This window comes from Phaethon aethereus (assembly GCF_964289735.1).
Source record: "Phaethon aethereus genome assembly, chromosome: 17".
NCBI classification, from domain to species: Eukaryota; Metazoa; Chordata; class Aves; order Phaethontiformes; family Phaethontidae; genus Phaethon; species Phaethon aethereus.
This window is the reverse complement of record NC_138593.1, coordinates 3,240,063-3,258,507: the sequence shown is the minus strand read 5'-3', so window position 1 is coordinate 3,258,507 and position 18,445 is coordinate 3,240,063. Positions and strand designations below refer to the sequence as shown.

At 36.8% G+C, this 18,445-nt stretch overlaps 1 protein-coding gene across 2 annotated transcripts in view; it reads right to left on the bottom strand.

Annotated features, from left to right (window-relative positions):
• Positions 1 to 18,445, bottom strand: part of ATP2A2 (ATPase sarcoplasmic/endoplasmic reticulum Ca2+ transporting 2) — a gene marked incomplete at its 3' end in the record, with an annotated part of 43,442 nt that overhangs the window by 12,362 nt on the left and 12,635 nt on the right. For both annotated transcript variants that reach the window (XM_082007655.1, XM_082007656.1), the window contains 4 exons: positions 17,332 to 17,470; positions 5,338 to 5,418; positions 3,407 to 3,492; positions 1,970 to 2,434 (listed from right to left, as the gene is read on the bottom strand). In XM_082007655.1, coding sequence (XP_081863781.1) covers positions 1,970 to 2,434; positions 3,407 to 3,492; positions 5,338 to 5,418; positions 17,332 to 17,470 — 771 coding nt within the window. The remainder of the gene's footprint in view (positions 1 to 1,969; positions 2,435 to 3,406; positions 3,493 to 5,337; positions 5,419 to 17,331; positions 17,471 to 18,445) is intronic.

Genomic DNA, 18,445 nt, shown 5'->3' with positions numbered 1-18,445 from the left:
TGAAATGTTATCTTCAAATAAAGACACCAATTTGAAGGATGCAGTTGTACCCCATAAGACACCTGCATCTCAGTCTTTCCTTTGTTTCTGTTTCCTTTCTAGAAGAGCTGCAGGCAGAATCAAATGTGGGAAGATGGAGATAAAAGACATAGTGCCTGAAGCTGTCATACTCTTATCACAACTTGCTGGAGTGGTAATAGAGAAGAAAATAATTTCTCACTGATTGATAGTATATCTTAATGGAACTTTTTACCTGTTGGTTAGTATAAGCCATTTTGTCACACCATATTTTAGCAACGTCTTTATTTCCCCTCATTGTGCTGCCTTATGTTTTAGGCAAGCACCTTCACAAAATACAGCCTAATAATTAGGTCTTCTGCAATTGATCTGCATCAATGTCTGGAAACCCTATAATCTGCAAAATGATTTTAAAAATCAAAAAGCTGGACAAATTGACAAATTAAAAGCCCACAAAGCAGAGTACATGCATTCTCAGAGGGAGATACCACTGGAGGACATTATGTAAACCAGACTTCTTAAAAAAACTAAGCAATCTGTCTGCTTAGAGTGAAACCAAGAATAAGCATATTGTTTACATGTATTAGGATTTTGCTATGTTTTTCAAAATTCTGCAATTAAAGTTATTCTGTAGCTGTCAGAGATTAACAAGGAACCAAGTAAGTTGTACTGCACAAGATCTAAAACACTTAGCCCTCTAAATATGAGTAGAGCATTCTGAGCTTTTAAATAAACACAACTTAAATGATGAGTTAACTAGGAAGCCCTCTGCTTTTGGTGTCTGCATGACGAAAAAACCCTGCAAAGACTAGGGCAGTTATGCAAGTCTACTGCAAGTAACCTCCTCTAGAATACTGATGAGCAGCTGCTTTGTGTCTCTTAAGTATAAATACTACAATACTTGCGGAAGCAGAACAAGTCAACCACCAATTAAAAAGAAAAAGCCATCAATCACATGACAATAAAGTGCTTAAGGCTTACAAACTTTTGCCAAAAAAACACTGACGTGTAGTGCTCAACATTTACACATTTGTAATTCTAACCCAATGTAATGACTCTGAACATTTGATGTCATAGAGTTGCTATGCCACTGAACATCTACAATTATTAAACAGAAGAACTTCATGTTTTCTCCGTAAAACTCCTACACAGAATATCAAGTACAGGGGAAGCACAGAGAACTGGCAACTGAACATGCATTATGTTAAGTGACTAGCTATAAAAGTCCCAAATAATCAACACTAGAAAGAACATGGGGGGAAGGGAGGAGGGGCACGTAACTTACACTTAGCTAAAATTATGCCATACATTGAAGATGACCCTGCAATGCTGGTTACAGGATCAACTGCACCTCCAAAGTTGCCAGATTAGTCATACTATACTGCACACTGAGAACACTACAGTGTTCTACGTCAGACCAACAGGAGCTATTGAAGATAAGGTAACCAAATAAAGGTGGAACCACTCGGTAGTGAAAATATCTTAAGACTATCCAAGTTACTGTAGTAAATCTTCCACCTTTTTCTCATTGCTAAGTTTCTCCACCATTGTCATCTTGATAAATTAAAGACATAAGTGTTTTACACACATCTTGCTTCTACACTGCAACTATCCTACCTTTCTGAAACAGGGGATAAATCACGCTAAACGATTACCAGTAGACTGAATGGCTTACAGACAAGTCAATGGAAAGCTGCTTGCGAACAACTTTCACTTCCATCGAGTGCGGGTACAGCTATTTTTGGCCATGACTAAATAAGGGAAGAGATAAAGCCTTAAACACTACACAGTGGAAAACTGAATTCAAAGTGGAAGCTTATCTTAGGAAAATAAAACAAGATTTTGATGATATGAGAACCAAAAGACTTGCGATCAAAAGAATTCAAGCAATGCTGACTATTCAGAGTGGCTGAGGAGAAAAAGAAAAATAGAAGAAGATAGTTCAACATACCCTGCAGACTGACATCTGATTCGTGGTCAGAGTACCGGTCTTGTCAGAACAAATAACTGAGGTGCAACCCAAGGTTTCCACAGAGGGAAGACTTCTAACAATAGCATTCTTCTTGGCCATTCTCCGAGTTCCAAGAGCCAAGCAGGTGGTAATGACAGCAGGCAGACCCTCAGGAATAGCAGCAACAGCAAGAGCAACAGCAATTTTAAAGTAATAGATAGCACCTCGAATCCAGGAGCCACCGTGAACCGGATCATTGAAGTGACCAATGTTTATTATCCAAACAGCGATGCAGATAAGCGAGATGACTTTAGACAGCTGCTCTCCAAACTCATCCAGTTTCTGTTGGAGCGGGGTTCTCTCTTGTTCCGTTGCCACCATCTCATCACGAATTTTGCCAATTTCAGTGTTTACGCCTGTTGCAATAACCACTCCCATAGCTTTACCAGCAGCAATATTAGTACCCTTATGTAAATAAAGAGAGGAGAAAACTTGTGGTCAATCTATAAACATGTTTTGATGGCAAGCTTTTTGTTTGTTTTTGTTGTGTTTTGTTTTGGCCTTTTTTTTAATTACAAGAACAAAACAAACACCTTATACAAGTCCAGACTGCATTTCAGTTAGGAAATGGAAAAAGGTGAAGAGGAAGAGAATGACATTCCCCCAGTATCTGTAAGAGAATACTCCAGTGTAGAATTTCTGCTTACAGAATGGGCTCAACATGAATCAGTACTGATCTATTGTACGCAGCATTGTCAAACTCATCTGCTGAGTAAGCAGTATGTATTTAACTGGAATCTTAAGTGTGTTTTTCCTTTTTTAATAAGGATTTTGTTTTGCCAGATTTAATGATATTTACTGTCATAGATCTGTTCCGTGAGGCTCCCTGTGTGAACATACTTAATACAAGAAAGAACAGTTAGATTTTCTACAAGGAGTCTACCAACAATAACAGAACTGTTATGTTGTTGTCTGAAAGGCATTCAATGCTTCCTGTAAACAAATTCGAATAAACAGTTTCATTCCTATATAGAAAGCTAGTTGTCAATTTTAGCCACACAATACCGCAATTTGTGTGGGCATTCTTATCAGCCTTAAGAACTATTACTTTAGAAAAGTAGTGCAGAAGCACTTTAAAAGTGCATGTACTCCAGCCTTCAAGTCTTTCTTGTGAAGCACGAAAAAATCAGTTTCCTCCTATAAACTTGTTTCAACAAGCATCCTCCTTGAGGACAGCTTTTAGTAAAAGTTACTTCTATGTTTTAATTCATTTAGGTTGATGTACCTGGAGACACACATGCAGATACAAATAGAGAAAAGAGCAGAGAAGTCATACAGCTTTGTGGTGAAGACCTGAATGAAGTTCTGTACATTTGTTTATCAGCTTCAGTATTATTTTATAGAAGTTCTGAAAATTAAAAAGAAGTAGTAACTTACAGAGAAAAGCATATTCTTCTTGTCTTGGTTTACAGCACGAGGATCAGGCACAGGGTCAGTATGCTTAATAACAGACACGGATTCACCTAAAATGAAGATAATAGTCTTAAGAGAATATATGTATGTATCATCTTGAGCCCTGTAGGGAATCAAAAAGTTATAATCTTCAGTCCTAAAATTTTTCAGGATGCCAAACTTTTTTCCTCAAATGATTTTATGTAATTGCTTAAGTGAAATAGGAAATATTTCAGTTGACCAAAAAAATTGAATGGTTGGCTTTTAATGAATATAGGAAAGGATTTACGTAAGCATTTTATACAGTTAGATTTAATAAAGCATATACCATGTCTTTTAAGGAACATGAAAAGTGGTCAAATAAGCAGCTGGTACTCCACTCCTTTTAGTGTGGCAAGATCTACTGCATGAATTAGATGTTTTTTTGCATGCTTCTCATGCAGTAATGAGCATTTCTGTTCTCTATGCACTGTAAGAGGTGTGTTCTCATTTAAATAATTAGGTCTTACCACAGTTATACATCTGTGATGGTATACATCACAGTTATACTGGCAGACCTTAAAAAATACAGAAAAATTAGATGTCATGCAGCCATCTGTTAATTAACTCTAGCTGGAAGTCTTCAGAGAACTCTTCCATAAAAACCTTAAATGTCTCAATTTCTATAAACATGTCACACAGGTACAGAAAGGTTTATTTTCTAGAAAAATAGTGTTAATTACTACAGCAGATTTCACAAGGTGGTAACTCAGTGATTGAAGCTAAGAGCACACTACTTCTTGTAAGCTCAAGAGAGCCAAAGCTTCCTACTTTTAGAAGCTTTAAGTAGCATCTTACACTTCAGTCCTACTTTATTAGCTAAGAGACTCAAGCATTAACTTAAAATAGGCTGAAAACAGAAAAAGTTTTCTTTTAAAAAATAAATCTGTTATTTAAACAATAGTGAGGAATTATTCTCTTTATATAGACTTCTGGTGGATTATTTCTTCTACTTATTTCAGTTCTGATAGCTTGACAAACATGGAGTGCCTACATTTTCTTATGCTAAACCTAAGCAAGTTTGATCAGTTCTGTGCTATTCAGGATCTGTGCTGAGAAACTTTGGGGCCTGTTTCAAGACAGATTCGAGGATCAAAAATAGGTTTCTTATGAATACTTTACTGTTTTAAACTTCAGGGCTAGTTAACATTAATTTATGCTACCGAAACAGGCAGACAGATCTTCATGTTCCAGCTCAGAGAAAAATGTTATAGCATGCTTGGTTGATTCCTAGCTTCTTTCCTATATTCAGAAGTACTGCTACTTTGTTTTGTTTTCAACAAAAAGCTGCTCTAAATATAGCTCCTGCACTTGAGAGGTGGTATGAGAAAACACATGAATGTGCATGCACAGAATTTCAGCAAATAAGGCTTTAGTATACCAATCTTTAGTAACAGCAGTTTAAAAGCTGCCTGCATTAAAAAAAAAAATTCTCTCTTGTGAGAGAAAATGGATAACTATTACAGAAGATGTTTACTAAGATATCCATGCTTTCATATTTGAGCAGTGACAAGATGTTCAAACCTAGAAGACTAAAATAAAAAAATTAAAAATGCAGTTTCCCACAAGTTACTTGTGTGCATCTCTTGGTGGGAGGGGGAGGACGACGACGGACGGGACACGGTCAGGGACCAAAAAAGCATTACAAGTCTCAGTAAGAATGTTCATCCCACTAAAGCAAACATGTAAAGCCAATGATGAAGCAATGCATTCAGTTACGCTGAGAGTTAAGTTACTAGATCAGAAATTTACTGCACTTGAATGCAACACAGTGCTTGAATAGCTACAGGCTTGTTTCTAATGGATTATTCTAAACAGACAGTGAAAAGGCACGTTCAGTTATGCACATTATTATCCAAAATTCACAGCAATTATACCTGTGAGAATTGACTGGTCTACCCGTAGTGTTGTAGATTTGATAGAAGTAATTCTTATATCAGCAGGAACTTTGTCTCCAACTACAAAGAAATGAACAAGACAAAGTTAGAATTTTGTTATTTGACAGAGTTCTAACCAAGCGTACTATTACCTTTATCAGCCAAGAAAATTATTTTCCAGTAACTGTTCATATGACTAAGATTACTAACAGCTTATTACTGCTTTTCTGGTTTGCAGTACTCCAATTTTCTGAGTATCCAATATATTTTGGCAATTTAGATCAGTCTTCAGGATCTCTACCCCACCTAACCTCAAAGAACGAAGTTGTAAATCACTGGATTGTTTTTCTAATCACATGACTACCACTTGATAGCACAGGGAAAACATTCTCAAGAAAAAGATATCAATTTCAGAATACATATTTGTAAGTAACCAAAACCCTTGGCTAAGGTGAACCAAACTTCCTTTCCAGAACAACTGCCTTGGAAAGTCTTCTGGTTGTTTTCTCTATGCCCAAAGTAAGCCTTTTGCTCTCCAACAATCAGAATGTTACCCATGCTTATTTATTTAGAAACTAAAAGAAGTTGTACCTTTTTTTCCCTTTGGCACCAATTGTGAGAATAATATGCTTCTCCAAATTTGTTCTTTTAATGTTATACTTTGAATACTGCCAGATGATTCAGAGCTGGAAGTTAATTTCAGATCATACACTAGCTTCACTTTTCAGTAACGCTACTCTATAAAATATACCATACCCTAGTTAAAAGTTTTGCAGAACTCTATGCTATGTTTATCTTGTCATATATATGTCTACTTGCAGAAGACAACACTGGAGAAAAACAAAAAAACAACCCACAAACCAAAAAAGCTCCACTAGCAAGTGTTTGAGACACCAAGGCAGGAGATGATACAAGAGGTTAACAGGACACTCCTGAAGATGGCAGAGTGTGATGAATTCAGTTGCCAGAGCTGTGTGGCCCATTTAGCTCCAGCATCTCTATCATCCCAGAATTAACTCTTCCACCTTCTTTTTAAGAAAACTAAAGCTCCACCATTTTATGACTACTGCAAATAAATGGCTGCATGCAAATTAACTTGCTAAAGCATATTAATGAAAGTCGTATTTCCGACTCACGGGGGGTGTGTGTGTCTATATTCAATGTCAACATTTCTAATGAATACATATCAAACTTATTCCTAATGTAACTTAACACTGCAAGCATTCAAGTGTCAACTTCTTTTTTATTATAAAATAATGCAAAGAAACAAAGAAGGGACAATAACTATCTAAAAAGAGCTGATCTTCTCAGTGGATGGACTCTGTGTCCCTGCAGTAAAATTAAAACAAGCTGCAATTCCTGCAGGAACTGCTTATGCAACTAATAGCAATAATGCACGCTTACAAATAATACAACGAAAAACTCCGCAGTGGTGTTACAGCCTTAGGGCGTACAGCCACTCACACAGGAAAGCCATGAAACAGAAGGCTGAAAAGGAGAATTAAGTGCTACTTCAAACATTAAATAAAGTTGCACCATGTGACTTTTCTAAGGTCAAAGAGACCCCCAACCATTAAAACTAGCAAAAGATTGTGTAGTTTTGCTTGTAGACTTAGAAGCATGTTTTTGTAAGCATATGTATATGAAGGGATCCAATAAATAGCCAAATTCCCTTTTTGTATCATTATAGCATGTGAAGGCTAATTTAAGCCACAATGCCCTTGAGCAGCAAGAGAAAATAGCATTAGACAAACAGTGACCTAGGCCAAAAATGGCAAAACTATTCAATATGCTCTCCTGATGTCATAAGGTTTATATGCAGACATACAATAGCAGCTGGTTTTCAGATATCACTAACAACAGGCCAATAACTCAGTGCAATGTGGTATAACGCCCGTCAATCTGCATAAATATTTTCAAAGTACTTAAAGCAGCGGGAAAACTACAGCCAACTCAAGTACACCGCCACATTCGACAGCACTCCTAAAGACTTAATCACTCTGTAACACAAAAAAGAGGCTTTTAAAGAGATTTTTAAAAAAAAAAGATTTAAAAAAAAAATCTTAAAACGTTCAAGTAACTGGATAGAACATAAGGCAAAGTTTACAAGTCATTTCCCAACCTGCTCCCTCTGAACAGCTCTAAGTTATTCAAGCTCAAACACAATATTCACAAGATCTGAAGTACTAGAAGAGACCCCTGCTCTCGCATAGTACTGATATTTGAGCATCAGTATTTCCATGAAAACCGCTACTATCATTATCAATTGCCCAAATCACGGGAACTGAAGTGTTAAATTTATTATGACACTACAGCTTTTTAAGTTTATCTCAACAATTTAAGATAAGACACATTATTCACTCACCATCTCCATTTGAGAAGGCTGTAGTAAAATATTCAAGGCATTTCCAATAGGCAGGAAAGCTGTATATCAGGATCAATTACAGAACTATTTTAAGCAGCTCTTTGCAAAATAACAGCTATGACACTAAGTCATTTATAGTCTTGAATATACTTTCATGAGCATAACTGAAATGGAATATAGATAGGAAATCATGCTATGATAGATAGGAACCCACAGGAAATTTTTAGTGAGCACTCTAGTGCAGATCTCATCTGCAAGTAGAAGGTTTTTTTTCCATATACTGTAAGAGAGGAAAGAAATGGAATATAGATAGGAAATCATGCTATGATAGATAGGAACCCACAGGAAATTTTTAGTGAGCACTCTAGTGCAGATCTCATCTGCAAGTAGAAGGTTTTTTTTCCATATACTGTAAGAGAGGAAAGAAATAGGGGTTTTCTTGTTTTGGGGCGGCTTTTTAAATTCAATTTCATTTCAGTCCACAGAACAAGTAAAAGTATTACCCAAGGCTTGAAAGATGACAAGAAATTAGAAGGTGAGTATCTATTTGCATTACTCAGAACAGAGTTGCTACATTCTAAATGGATATAATACTATTTTAGATGTAAAACTATGGTAAGTCAGCTGCAGAAGTACTTTCATCTATTATTTTAACCAAAGTTTTTAATCCTAAATAGTCACTTGATTTCTGCAACAGCTCTGAAGAAATCAAATCAGCTGCTTTCAAAACTGCCCAGATACATGTTCTCAAAGTGTAGTGTAGCCAAACATTAACTAATGATTAAAACAGCCCTCCTAACTATAAAATTCACTGTTTCTTGGAAGAGCAAGAGTAGGGTTTGGTTCAAATCATCACAGCTTTATTCATAGAATCCTTTTATTCATGCACAGAATACTATTTTAGAATTTTAATACTAAGCTTCAGCACATAATAAAGGAATCTGTTTAAAAACAATCTGGTCCCTGTAGGAAGTAAAAAAAAAAAAAAAAAAAAAAATCGATTTTATTTAGCTGTGCATGAGTCTATACTGAATCAGACAATTTACAATTCCCACTCCTTGATAGAAACCAGAGTTATATTTAGTTGCAGTATGAATTTAAAGTTTATGTCAATTGTTTTAAGCCATATGCCTTCACTGAAAATATGAACAATTCAATTTAACATCTGAAAATACTGGGTTCTTTGGCTGTCTATCTAGCAATGTTATCTTGTCAAGATTCCCACTGATTACATCTAACACTCTAGCCTTTCTTCTCAAGTTCAAAGCTCCCCACATCTTATCTTACTCCTCCCAGTGTCAATTTTCACTCTGTATGTACATGTGTGTTTGATTTTAAGTGCAGTACAACCCTATTTATCAACAGAGCACATCAAGTAATACAGGTGTGCATTTGCAGAAATGATTGCAGTTCCGCATGAAGGGACCTCCTCATGAACAGAAGTCTTTAAAGGCCAATCCAGCATACAGACTGCCCTATTCAATTTGCAAAGTTGCCTTGAAAAAGAAGATGATTCAAGTCTCCAAATCGACTTCAAATATACAATACATGAAGTAGTGCTAGTCCCAATTTAATACTCAGCAGTGACCAAGTCCTAGACTGAAATGATCAACTCATTATCTAGGTATTTCATATGAGCACTGATATCCCTTTTAGTTTACCAGTTTCCAGGATCACAATACTACTAAACATTTAACTTCATCATTCTGTCCGAACATGGTCTGAGACACTCACTGGGAGACCTCTGCAGCCAAAATGCACTATTAGTGTGTTGCAGACTAGATCAGCCTGTGGTTTAAGCAGCCCAGGGAGACGGGCAGATGTGATGGGGCACATGTTCTATGAACAATGAAGCTGGAGGGAAAATGAACTATTACAACCGTGTGGATTTCAGTCCCTGTTACATTTTCAGCTACATCTGGATATCAACACAGAACTTTAGACTGCAACAGGACTGTACTTATCTTCCAAATCTCAAATGATATTCCAGATCTTCTAATCAAAATTATTGGTGACTGTAGGCTCAGGAAGCAGTATTAGCTTTAACCGCAAAAAGCCACTATGATATAAAGAGTCCTCGAAACAAAACTATTACTTTGAATGCGTACTTTGAACACTGCTATCAACAGTTAACTGCCTCTGACCCCTCCCGCAGCAGCAGACTTGCTAAGAGGAGGTTTACAGACAGGTACTTCATAAAAAGTTCAAAGTTTTGCTTCCTTTTTATGTTAATATAAGCATTACAAGAGCAATTCACTTTCTTAGCAAAGAAAGTGATCTGTTTGTAAAAAGCCAATGTACGTGGTCACAGTAAAAAGTTATTTTTCCTGTAAAAGTTAGAATGGTTCTTCATATACATGTACCTAACACTTTCTTATTTATGTTTATCATTAACCAAAGCTAGTGTTGACCTGTATCTGCTATCCATGGGTTGGAACTGGACTTTTGCAATAAAGAGTATCAGTACAGCTCTAAACTATTCTGCCCGTTGCCTAAAAAAAAGTTACAGACTCTGACAAGTTGTGAAGAACTGGGATACTATTTCAACATATGGTTGAACAATTTGAGAACACAAACAACAGTTCCTGAAAGTAAGAACATCCCCAGAACAATTTCCATAAAACACCAAGGGGGGGGAGGGGAGGGGGGAGACAACAGTATAAAATTGTGTTTTCCCCCCTTTTAAAGTGTCTTAATAAATTAAGGATCATTGTTGACACATTCCATATATTTTTATTTTTAAGACACTACAGTCTTTCTCCTACTTAGCTCTAATTTCATCAGGCTAGGGCAGAAATACTATCAAATTCAGCAGATACAACCTACCACACTGCTATTAAAACACCTCTGATTCAAAATACATCAAAATGGAAAAGGAAAAAACATTAAGTGTTAGCAACTATTTTCTTTAACTGTTTCAAAATTACGTATTATTACGGGTACAGTTATTTAAACAACTTTTCCGAATGACATCTTTAGCCTCTTTAAGAGTCAGTTATTTCAAAGCTCCCTCCTTTGCCCAAAAATAAGTTTCTTATCCTCGTAAATTAGAGGACACACCATTATGTGAATATTTACTAATAAACTGAGCCAACTGAAGCTTCCTACATGAAGTATAGGTATCACCTTAAGGTTTAAAAATTGAAACGAGCAGGCTTAAAATAATACATATGGGATGCTACATACTTAGATCAACCAGAACTGAATATTGTTTCTGCAGGGGGACAGTAATAGTTAAAACTTACACCTGAGCAGAATAGATTGCTTCTATTTAGAAGTACAGCTGTTGCAGTGCAACGGTTTTTTTTATATTAAACTTCCTTAACACGAGCTCAGCTTCATTCCTCTTCCCCCCCTTGCATGCATTCAATCTTGTCTTCCTATTGTGTTTGATTTCCTTAGACCATCAGAAACTTAAATTTTCTTCCGTAGTAATAGGTTTTAAGTATTTAACACTTCCTGAACAGGGTATAATAATATGCTACCAAAAATCAGAAGCTCTACAAAACAGGAAGCTTATTAAGTCAGTCTATGCTTTCATGCAAGGCCAAGAGTGTCAAACTGTCAAAATTGGAAGCGACTACGAAATATATTTTAGGTCTGAGTTTCCACTCTAAACCAGTAAGATAGATTTATTTTCCACCAAGACGAAGATAACAGCACTGGTCCATTCAGTTTTAACCATAATAGCAAGACAGCATTTTCTTTTACTGCCAAGATGACAGAACAATACATTTGAATACATTCATTCTTTGCATTTAGGATGCATGCTACAGATAAGACAACATTCATGAAATAGCCTTCTCTATCATACGCTGTTCTGCATTCTGGACAGACAGAAAATATCAACAGAGCTTACTGTGCAGCATATGCAGAAGTGTGATTATCCCAACCTATGAACTGTGAGAGGCAGAAGTTAAAAAGATTTCAGACAAAACACTTATACATATTGCATTCTTATTAATAAAAACAAAAAAATACAGAAAAAGCTTAGCTTTCTGGGAGCAAAATTTTTTAAGGTTGGAAACGTGGGTTATATTGAAAAAATTGATACAGTGTATTAAACAGTACATAAGACTTTCACTATTCCTATTTTATTTCTTCTCATTCTTTAAGAACATACTTCTGAGTATCATTCTCTCTGAGTATCATTCTCTGTTCTGAATCACCAGAACATTAAGTAGGATGTGCCAATGGACAGGTACCCTGTCTGTAAGTCTACACCTATTTCTAATCTGAATTTGTCTAGCTCTAGCTTTTTATCAGTGGATCTACTCATATCACTGTCTTCCAGATTGAAAACTCCTGTGATCAGCCTGTAAAAATACCTAATATCGGAAAGAAACTGGTAAGCTAAGCTTCAACTTTTGCCACATCAGGTAGAGAACAACATCTTCACACCAAAGCTGAAGTCTCATTTCCAAGTTAGGCTGCACTTGGGTAACACAAAAACAAACAGTAAGAATTCTGGAAATGCAGTATAACTCCAAGTGCAGATTTCCTTTAGCCTTAAAAAAAATCCTTGCTTTGCCAGGGCAATATGGTATTAGCAGAACATTATCTTGATGTTCAAGAATTTTGTTCAGTACTATTTGTGCTTATAATAAAACCCCGCTGCAGTATCAGTTCTAATCAGAGTATAGAACATCAGATACGCTCTGAATTCTAACAACTGAAACAGAGCTAGTTTCACTATTTTTACTTAACAGAGTTTGGCAACTCTGGAGGAAAAAGCCACAAGAACTGGAAATAAATTGGAGATTAATTTCCTACGTTTTCAAATGTGTGTTGAAAGTGACACAAGTTTAGGCTGTGCCCTGACTTGAACCTTGCATAACTCCCTAGTGGAGTATGGAATGGAGTTTGGATTGCGTCTGGTTATCTCAAAACAGCCTGTGATGTGTTAAGAGTTTGACAGCCAAAATGCTCACTGAAGCCCACAGATTTATGCACTACTTGTGTATTTATTCACCATTGATCTTACTTCCGTATTATTTCTGGTTCAAAAGCAGCACCTTATGGAAAAAGCTAAATATGTGCTTAACCTTTAAAAACCAAACCCAACAACTTGCACTAGGTAAGAAAAAAATAGTTGCAGTCAACTTTTTTCCATATCAAGAGATGCTCTTGGCAGTATGCTTTTAGGACACTAGGTGAACATTCTGGACTTCAATCTTACTCCATGCTTGTCTTTATTTTTTTCCCAATCTCAATACTTAAAAAAAAAAGTAAACGTGCATCTCTAGCATCGAGTCTGAAAATAAATTCTACTTATTAGAAAAGCACCAGAGGCATGAGGACCCAGATGTTTTGGAGTAAGATCTGCAACGTCAATGTTTGTTGCTTATACTATCAGAGAGAACAGGTAGCCCTTCATAACCACACTAGAGTTTGAAGTAATTCATCTTAAGAAATTTCCTTCCCAATCTTCTTCCACCCAAAATTTATCTTCCCTCAATTATAAGGCATCTGTGCTTTAGGAAGAGCCTTAAAGTGCTCTGCAGTTAGAATTAAAAGCCTCAGAAAATAGTTCTTGCATACTTAATGCCAGGTATAAACTTAAAACTAAGTCCTCTGGAATATACACTAATTTAATAAGCAACAGCTTCTGGGAACTCCATGTGTATTTTTTAGCTGTTGAGTACTTACAAATATAATAACAGATGACAAGAACCATCATTCAGCACTTCAGGGAAAAGAGGAACTACCTGTGACTCCAGTTTGGTCACTTACGGATTTAATGAATGAATGGTCATTTGTTGCAGTTATAGAAAGTCAGATATGCTGTATCTAAAATAGAACATGTTACAGAGGAAAATACAATGGAAGTGAACAAAGCTCATTTCCGTTCCCAAATGCCCTCCTTTAAAAATAAATTATTTGCAACCCGTTTATCCCAATTTGTCAGACTGGACTTCATACAAAACTTCTAAGAACTAAGGCCATGCTGTTTTAAGTTTCTCTTAAAAAATGTTAAATGCCTTAAAAACAAGGCAAACAAAAACTCAACTAAAACAAAGGACATCTTAAAGATAGTCACTAGTTACAAAGTTAAGAGTGCTTCCTCCGATAAACTTAGGCTTTTATAGCAGCGCAATAATCCATTTTAACACAGGCAAACTGAAAAGCCATTTAAGGGCAGCATCTGGATTTTTTTTCAGTTCATCAATTCTAAGAAACAAACAGTGCAGCTTAGTAACCCTTATACACTACAGTTCTGAGAACTATGCCCATCAGAGGTCTGCAAGCAAATTTAAGGCACACGTCCCAAACCTGTGACCCCCACTTCATCCCAAAGAGTTCCTGTTGATTGTACTACAGCATCTTTTCCACCATCTCTCATCAAGTGGACATGGAAGAAAGTCTTGCCAACATATACAGTTAAGAAATTAAGGTCTGCAGCGTCTCTAAGCAAACATGGACTACAGTGCCTGCTAGTATACCTGCAAAATTTTAGTGTAGCATTTACATTCAATTTGTTAGCTACAAGGCGTAAGGACCAGTAATTGCTCATACAGTGTTCTGCAGTATCTGTTTGCATACTGATCCAAGAGACACATAAGACAGTACGTTATCTACCACTTGAGGGACAATCTAGTTCAGGTTACTCCCTGCAGTTTCTCCCTATTACTTCAAGTCAAATAAAGCAGCATCCCTTTTGTCTCTTGACAGATCAATCAAAGAAAGTATCTTTCAGGAACTTTATTTTAGAAGGCCTCGAGGCAGCCTGAACAGTCTATATAATGAACACAGTCAAAGTCTACAAATAGCCTCAGGAGCCAGAATAAAAAGCAGTAGTGTAAACCATTACTGCACTGTCTTTGTGTTACACTAAGCCGACCAGGTTATCTTTAATGGGTTCAAAACTACTGAAAATACCAAATGATTTTGGAAGTGGTTCAATGCTACTTATTCTCGGACAACTCTTGCAATGTAAAGAGGCAAATATATTCCATCACTTCCCCCGAACTGCAATGCCAACCTATCTATTCCTGCAATGAAGAGTTACCTCTGTGTCAGGCCCACATATAGCTACTTCAAATTAACAAAGCTGTTACAGCATTAAATACAAATATTTTGTAATGGAAGACCTGTAGAAAGTTGTTCAAAATGAGCTATCAGCATAGGGGAGAAACCTATCACCTGGTTATTTACGCCACTCGGTTGAAAGATATTTGCCTGGACACACAAATGTCATTGGCACTTCGCCTAGAATTCCATACCCAGATATGTATCCTAGTATGAAGTGCTCTGTCACTTCCCTACATGGTCATCTTTTTGCAAACACCATGTCAAAGGCCATCACAGTACTCTTACACTTGAGGCACAGGCATGCACAGAGTCTCTCTCACCTCCAGGTCTTGACACTAACACTGGTACATAGTGTATTGCTCTTCTCTACTTGCTTGGTAGCTTTTTCTGAGTTTGATTACAATTAAAATTTCATCATTGTCTATCTACAAGTTAGAATTTCTTGTTCAGTATCAGAGTTCATATTACACTGCAGCACTAATTTCTGTATTAAACATCCACATGACTTACACTTACCTTCACTCGAAGCTGCAGTTAACTGTAGTCGCCAATATAAGAAAAATATGGTGAGTGCTTAAGACTAGTGTTGGACTACCAGACACTGTTCGACAAGTAGATTTTAAAATAATGCAATAAGTAGCCTATTTTTCATAAGGTTCCATGTTGTTAAAGACAGCCTAGTGTTATAGGTACGCCAGTCAGCAGTTTATTTCCAATTCATTTCTCTCCTTCAGACATAGGCCTTTTAAAGAGATGGCACAAGTAATTGTTTTTATTAATACTGACAATATACAGCAAGGTAAGTAAAAGCCCACACATCCCCCAGGTGTTTCACATACAAATTTAGCTTTGTCTTTTTCTGTAAGATGAAAATGCAATCTCCACCTCTTCCAAAATAGTAAAGAATCAAGCAGAAAACTTTCTGTGCTCTAGACACCTGGCAGAGCAGCAAAATCCAGGATTTTTTCCTTAGCGAGATATCTCAAACCAGTACACAATACATAGTCAACTTGCAATTCTACCAATACTGCTTTAAAGCACCAAAAAACACAACTCCAATGTATTCCCATGATACAAACTGCTTCCAAAACTACCATTCTATTGCTGACAAAAACAGGATCAAGATTTGGACTAGACACCTACTGCAGAATCTGCAATTTATACAGTTCTGTTTGCCTCAAAAGGACGCAGAAAACATCAGCTGCTGAAACAAAATCTCATTGCAGAACTCATGGATTTGACTGTACAGTGCAGTAGTAGTGAGTCAAAACAGCAGAGTAAGTGACAAGGTATCGTAATTCACCCTTTATTTCAGCTATCAGCACTTTGTATTGTACTTGTTCTTCACCATCAGATGCTAAGAGGGAACTAGCTTCAGCCTTCATGAGATTCACACTCTGAATTACCCTAGCCAGGGCTGCTGCAAGTTGAATCATCCTATGCACAAAACGGAGGCTTGAGACAGGGCTCCACGAACATTAAAGTTTCTCAAGGAATGAAAGCTGGGCAAACAGCCAACACCAACTTCGTTTTGAGTGCATACTCTCTCTGCCTGATAATTAAAATAGAAGGATAGCGAAGTTTACGGGTATATATTTATCTCCTCTTGAGACAGCTACCACCTCTAAAAGCAAAGTGACACTAGTGGAAAGAAAGTTTGATGTATACCCTAAGTTGTTCCCAAAGGAACATTGTCCCCTAAGTTGACAATGACCTACAAAATATGGGTATGCAATCACTCCTGACACTGAACAAGAACCACCTAGTTTTATCTGGGAAGGAACAGGAAACGTTGAAGTCACGTTTAGAATGAGGTCCAGTTTAGAATGAGTTATTGGTATGGCATTAACGCCAAAATGAAGGAATTTTAGCTGTAAGTACATGATACTTGTATTTTTGCACTCCTCCCAAATAAAGATACCCCTTTTAGGGCAAATCTAAGTGATTAGAAAGCTCGATGCTAAAGTCCAATCTTTAAAGACTGGTACTTCAAATGCTTACACCAGAGAAATACGAAGCTCTACTTTGTATAGTTATCTCTACATCTGCAGTCTCCTATACAGCAATAGGCAAAAGAAGCAATAAAAAATTATGAAAGATGAGAAAACAATGATGTCACATGCCAGCCATACTAGCTGAGAGGAGAGAGGAAGACCTCTGTGAAGTCAAGTTGAAAGGCACTGCGACTACGGAAGTCAAAGAGTTGGAAAAAACCTTCAGATGAAATTATCTTTCCTTAGATAAAGAACAGAGCGTGACAAAAAAAAAAAAAAGACTGCACCCCAGAACCTAAGGAAACTGAAGACAATAAAATTTTAGAGTTGTGACAAGTGTTAAAACCTGTACTCCAATTAAGGTGCTTTGCTTTTAGACCTACCAATTAAACTAAGTGGCAATTTGAAAAACAATCCCCTCAGTGCAAATGCACATTTAAGGTAATTACAGATGAACAGAAGCAAGATCGTTCGTAAATGAAGCATATACTTAGGCATCATTGAAAACTCCCCCCAGGGCCTCAAATCATTAAAGACAAGGCCCCCACAACAATTTTACAATAATATGCTAATATATGTATGTACTACATAGATGAATCTTACCTGCCACTTCTACAATGTCACCTGGGACAATGTCTCTTGCTTTAATCCTCTGTACGCTTTTTCGGTCTTGTCGATAAACTTTGCCCATTTCTGGTTCATATTCTTTAAGAGCTTCAATAGCATTTTCAGCATTTCTTTCCTAAAAGAGAGAAAAAATGTGTAATTTTAGAAGCCCTCAAGGAAAAAATACGTATGTCAAATCTGACCTTTCAAATGCACTATCATATGAATACTCTGCTCAGCTACATTTATGAATACAGAAAATTATGTGACTCCTCCCCTTATGAGGTTGCTGACTGGAAACCATTACATCATAATTCAGATACTAGTGGGCATTTAGAACCTAGAAGTTGTTTATTCAAACCCTGCAGCATTTCCCATCAACAATATCCACTGTGTCTTGTTACAGGTAGGCCACACAGAGTTCTGTGTAACATATGGATGCTTTTTGATACAAAAAAAGCACTAAGCAGAAATAAGACTCAGGGATATAGTCTTGTCATAGCTGTACCTTACAAGCTGGAGCAGTTTAGGCTCAGACTGGAGTGGACTAACACTACTGAATTTCACTTACTGAGAGAAATCAAGGGTCAAGTTAAGACAAAGCTAGAACAGCATATTAACAACTTAATTTCAGCAAATCAAGTCACACTAAAGTGAAATTAAAGCGTACAGTCTAGAAGCTTCCCCAGACCTCTTAACAATTTACAAACTTAGATGAATCCGACATGACAACCTTTGCATTTCCACTAACACAAGCACAATAGCTTTCCTATCTCAAGTGCAGTTCTCCCAGCTAAGCACTACCAGAGAGTGATATCAACATCGTGATGTCACCTAGACAAAGAACCACATAAGAAACCAACAGCTTATCAATAGTCCTTCTCTAGCTCTTGGAGAAGTAACTTATTTTCCAGCCTACTGACAAGTACAAATGACATATAGTCATGATGATTATAAGGGTACACATAGTTTTTAGAATGTTTGCCCTTCAAATATATACCAGTCTTTCCAGATAATAAAACTTCCTCCTGCATGTATCAAAGTAGAAACCTGATCTTCAGAAAATCAAGGTTGAGGTACTAGGTACTTCCACAAAACAATGCAGCTGAAA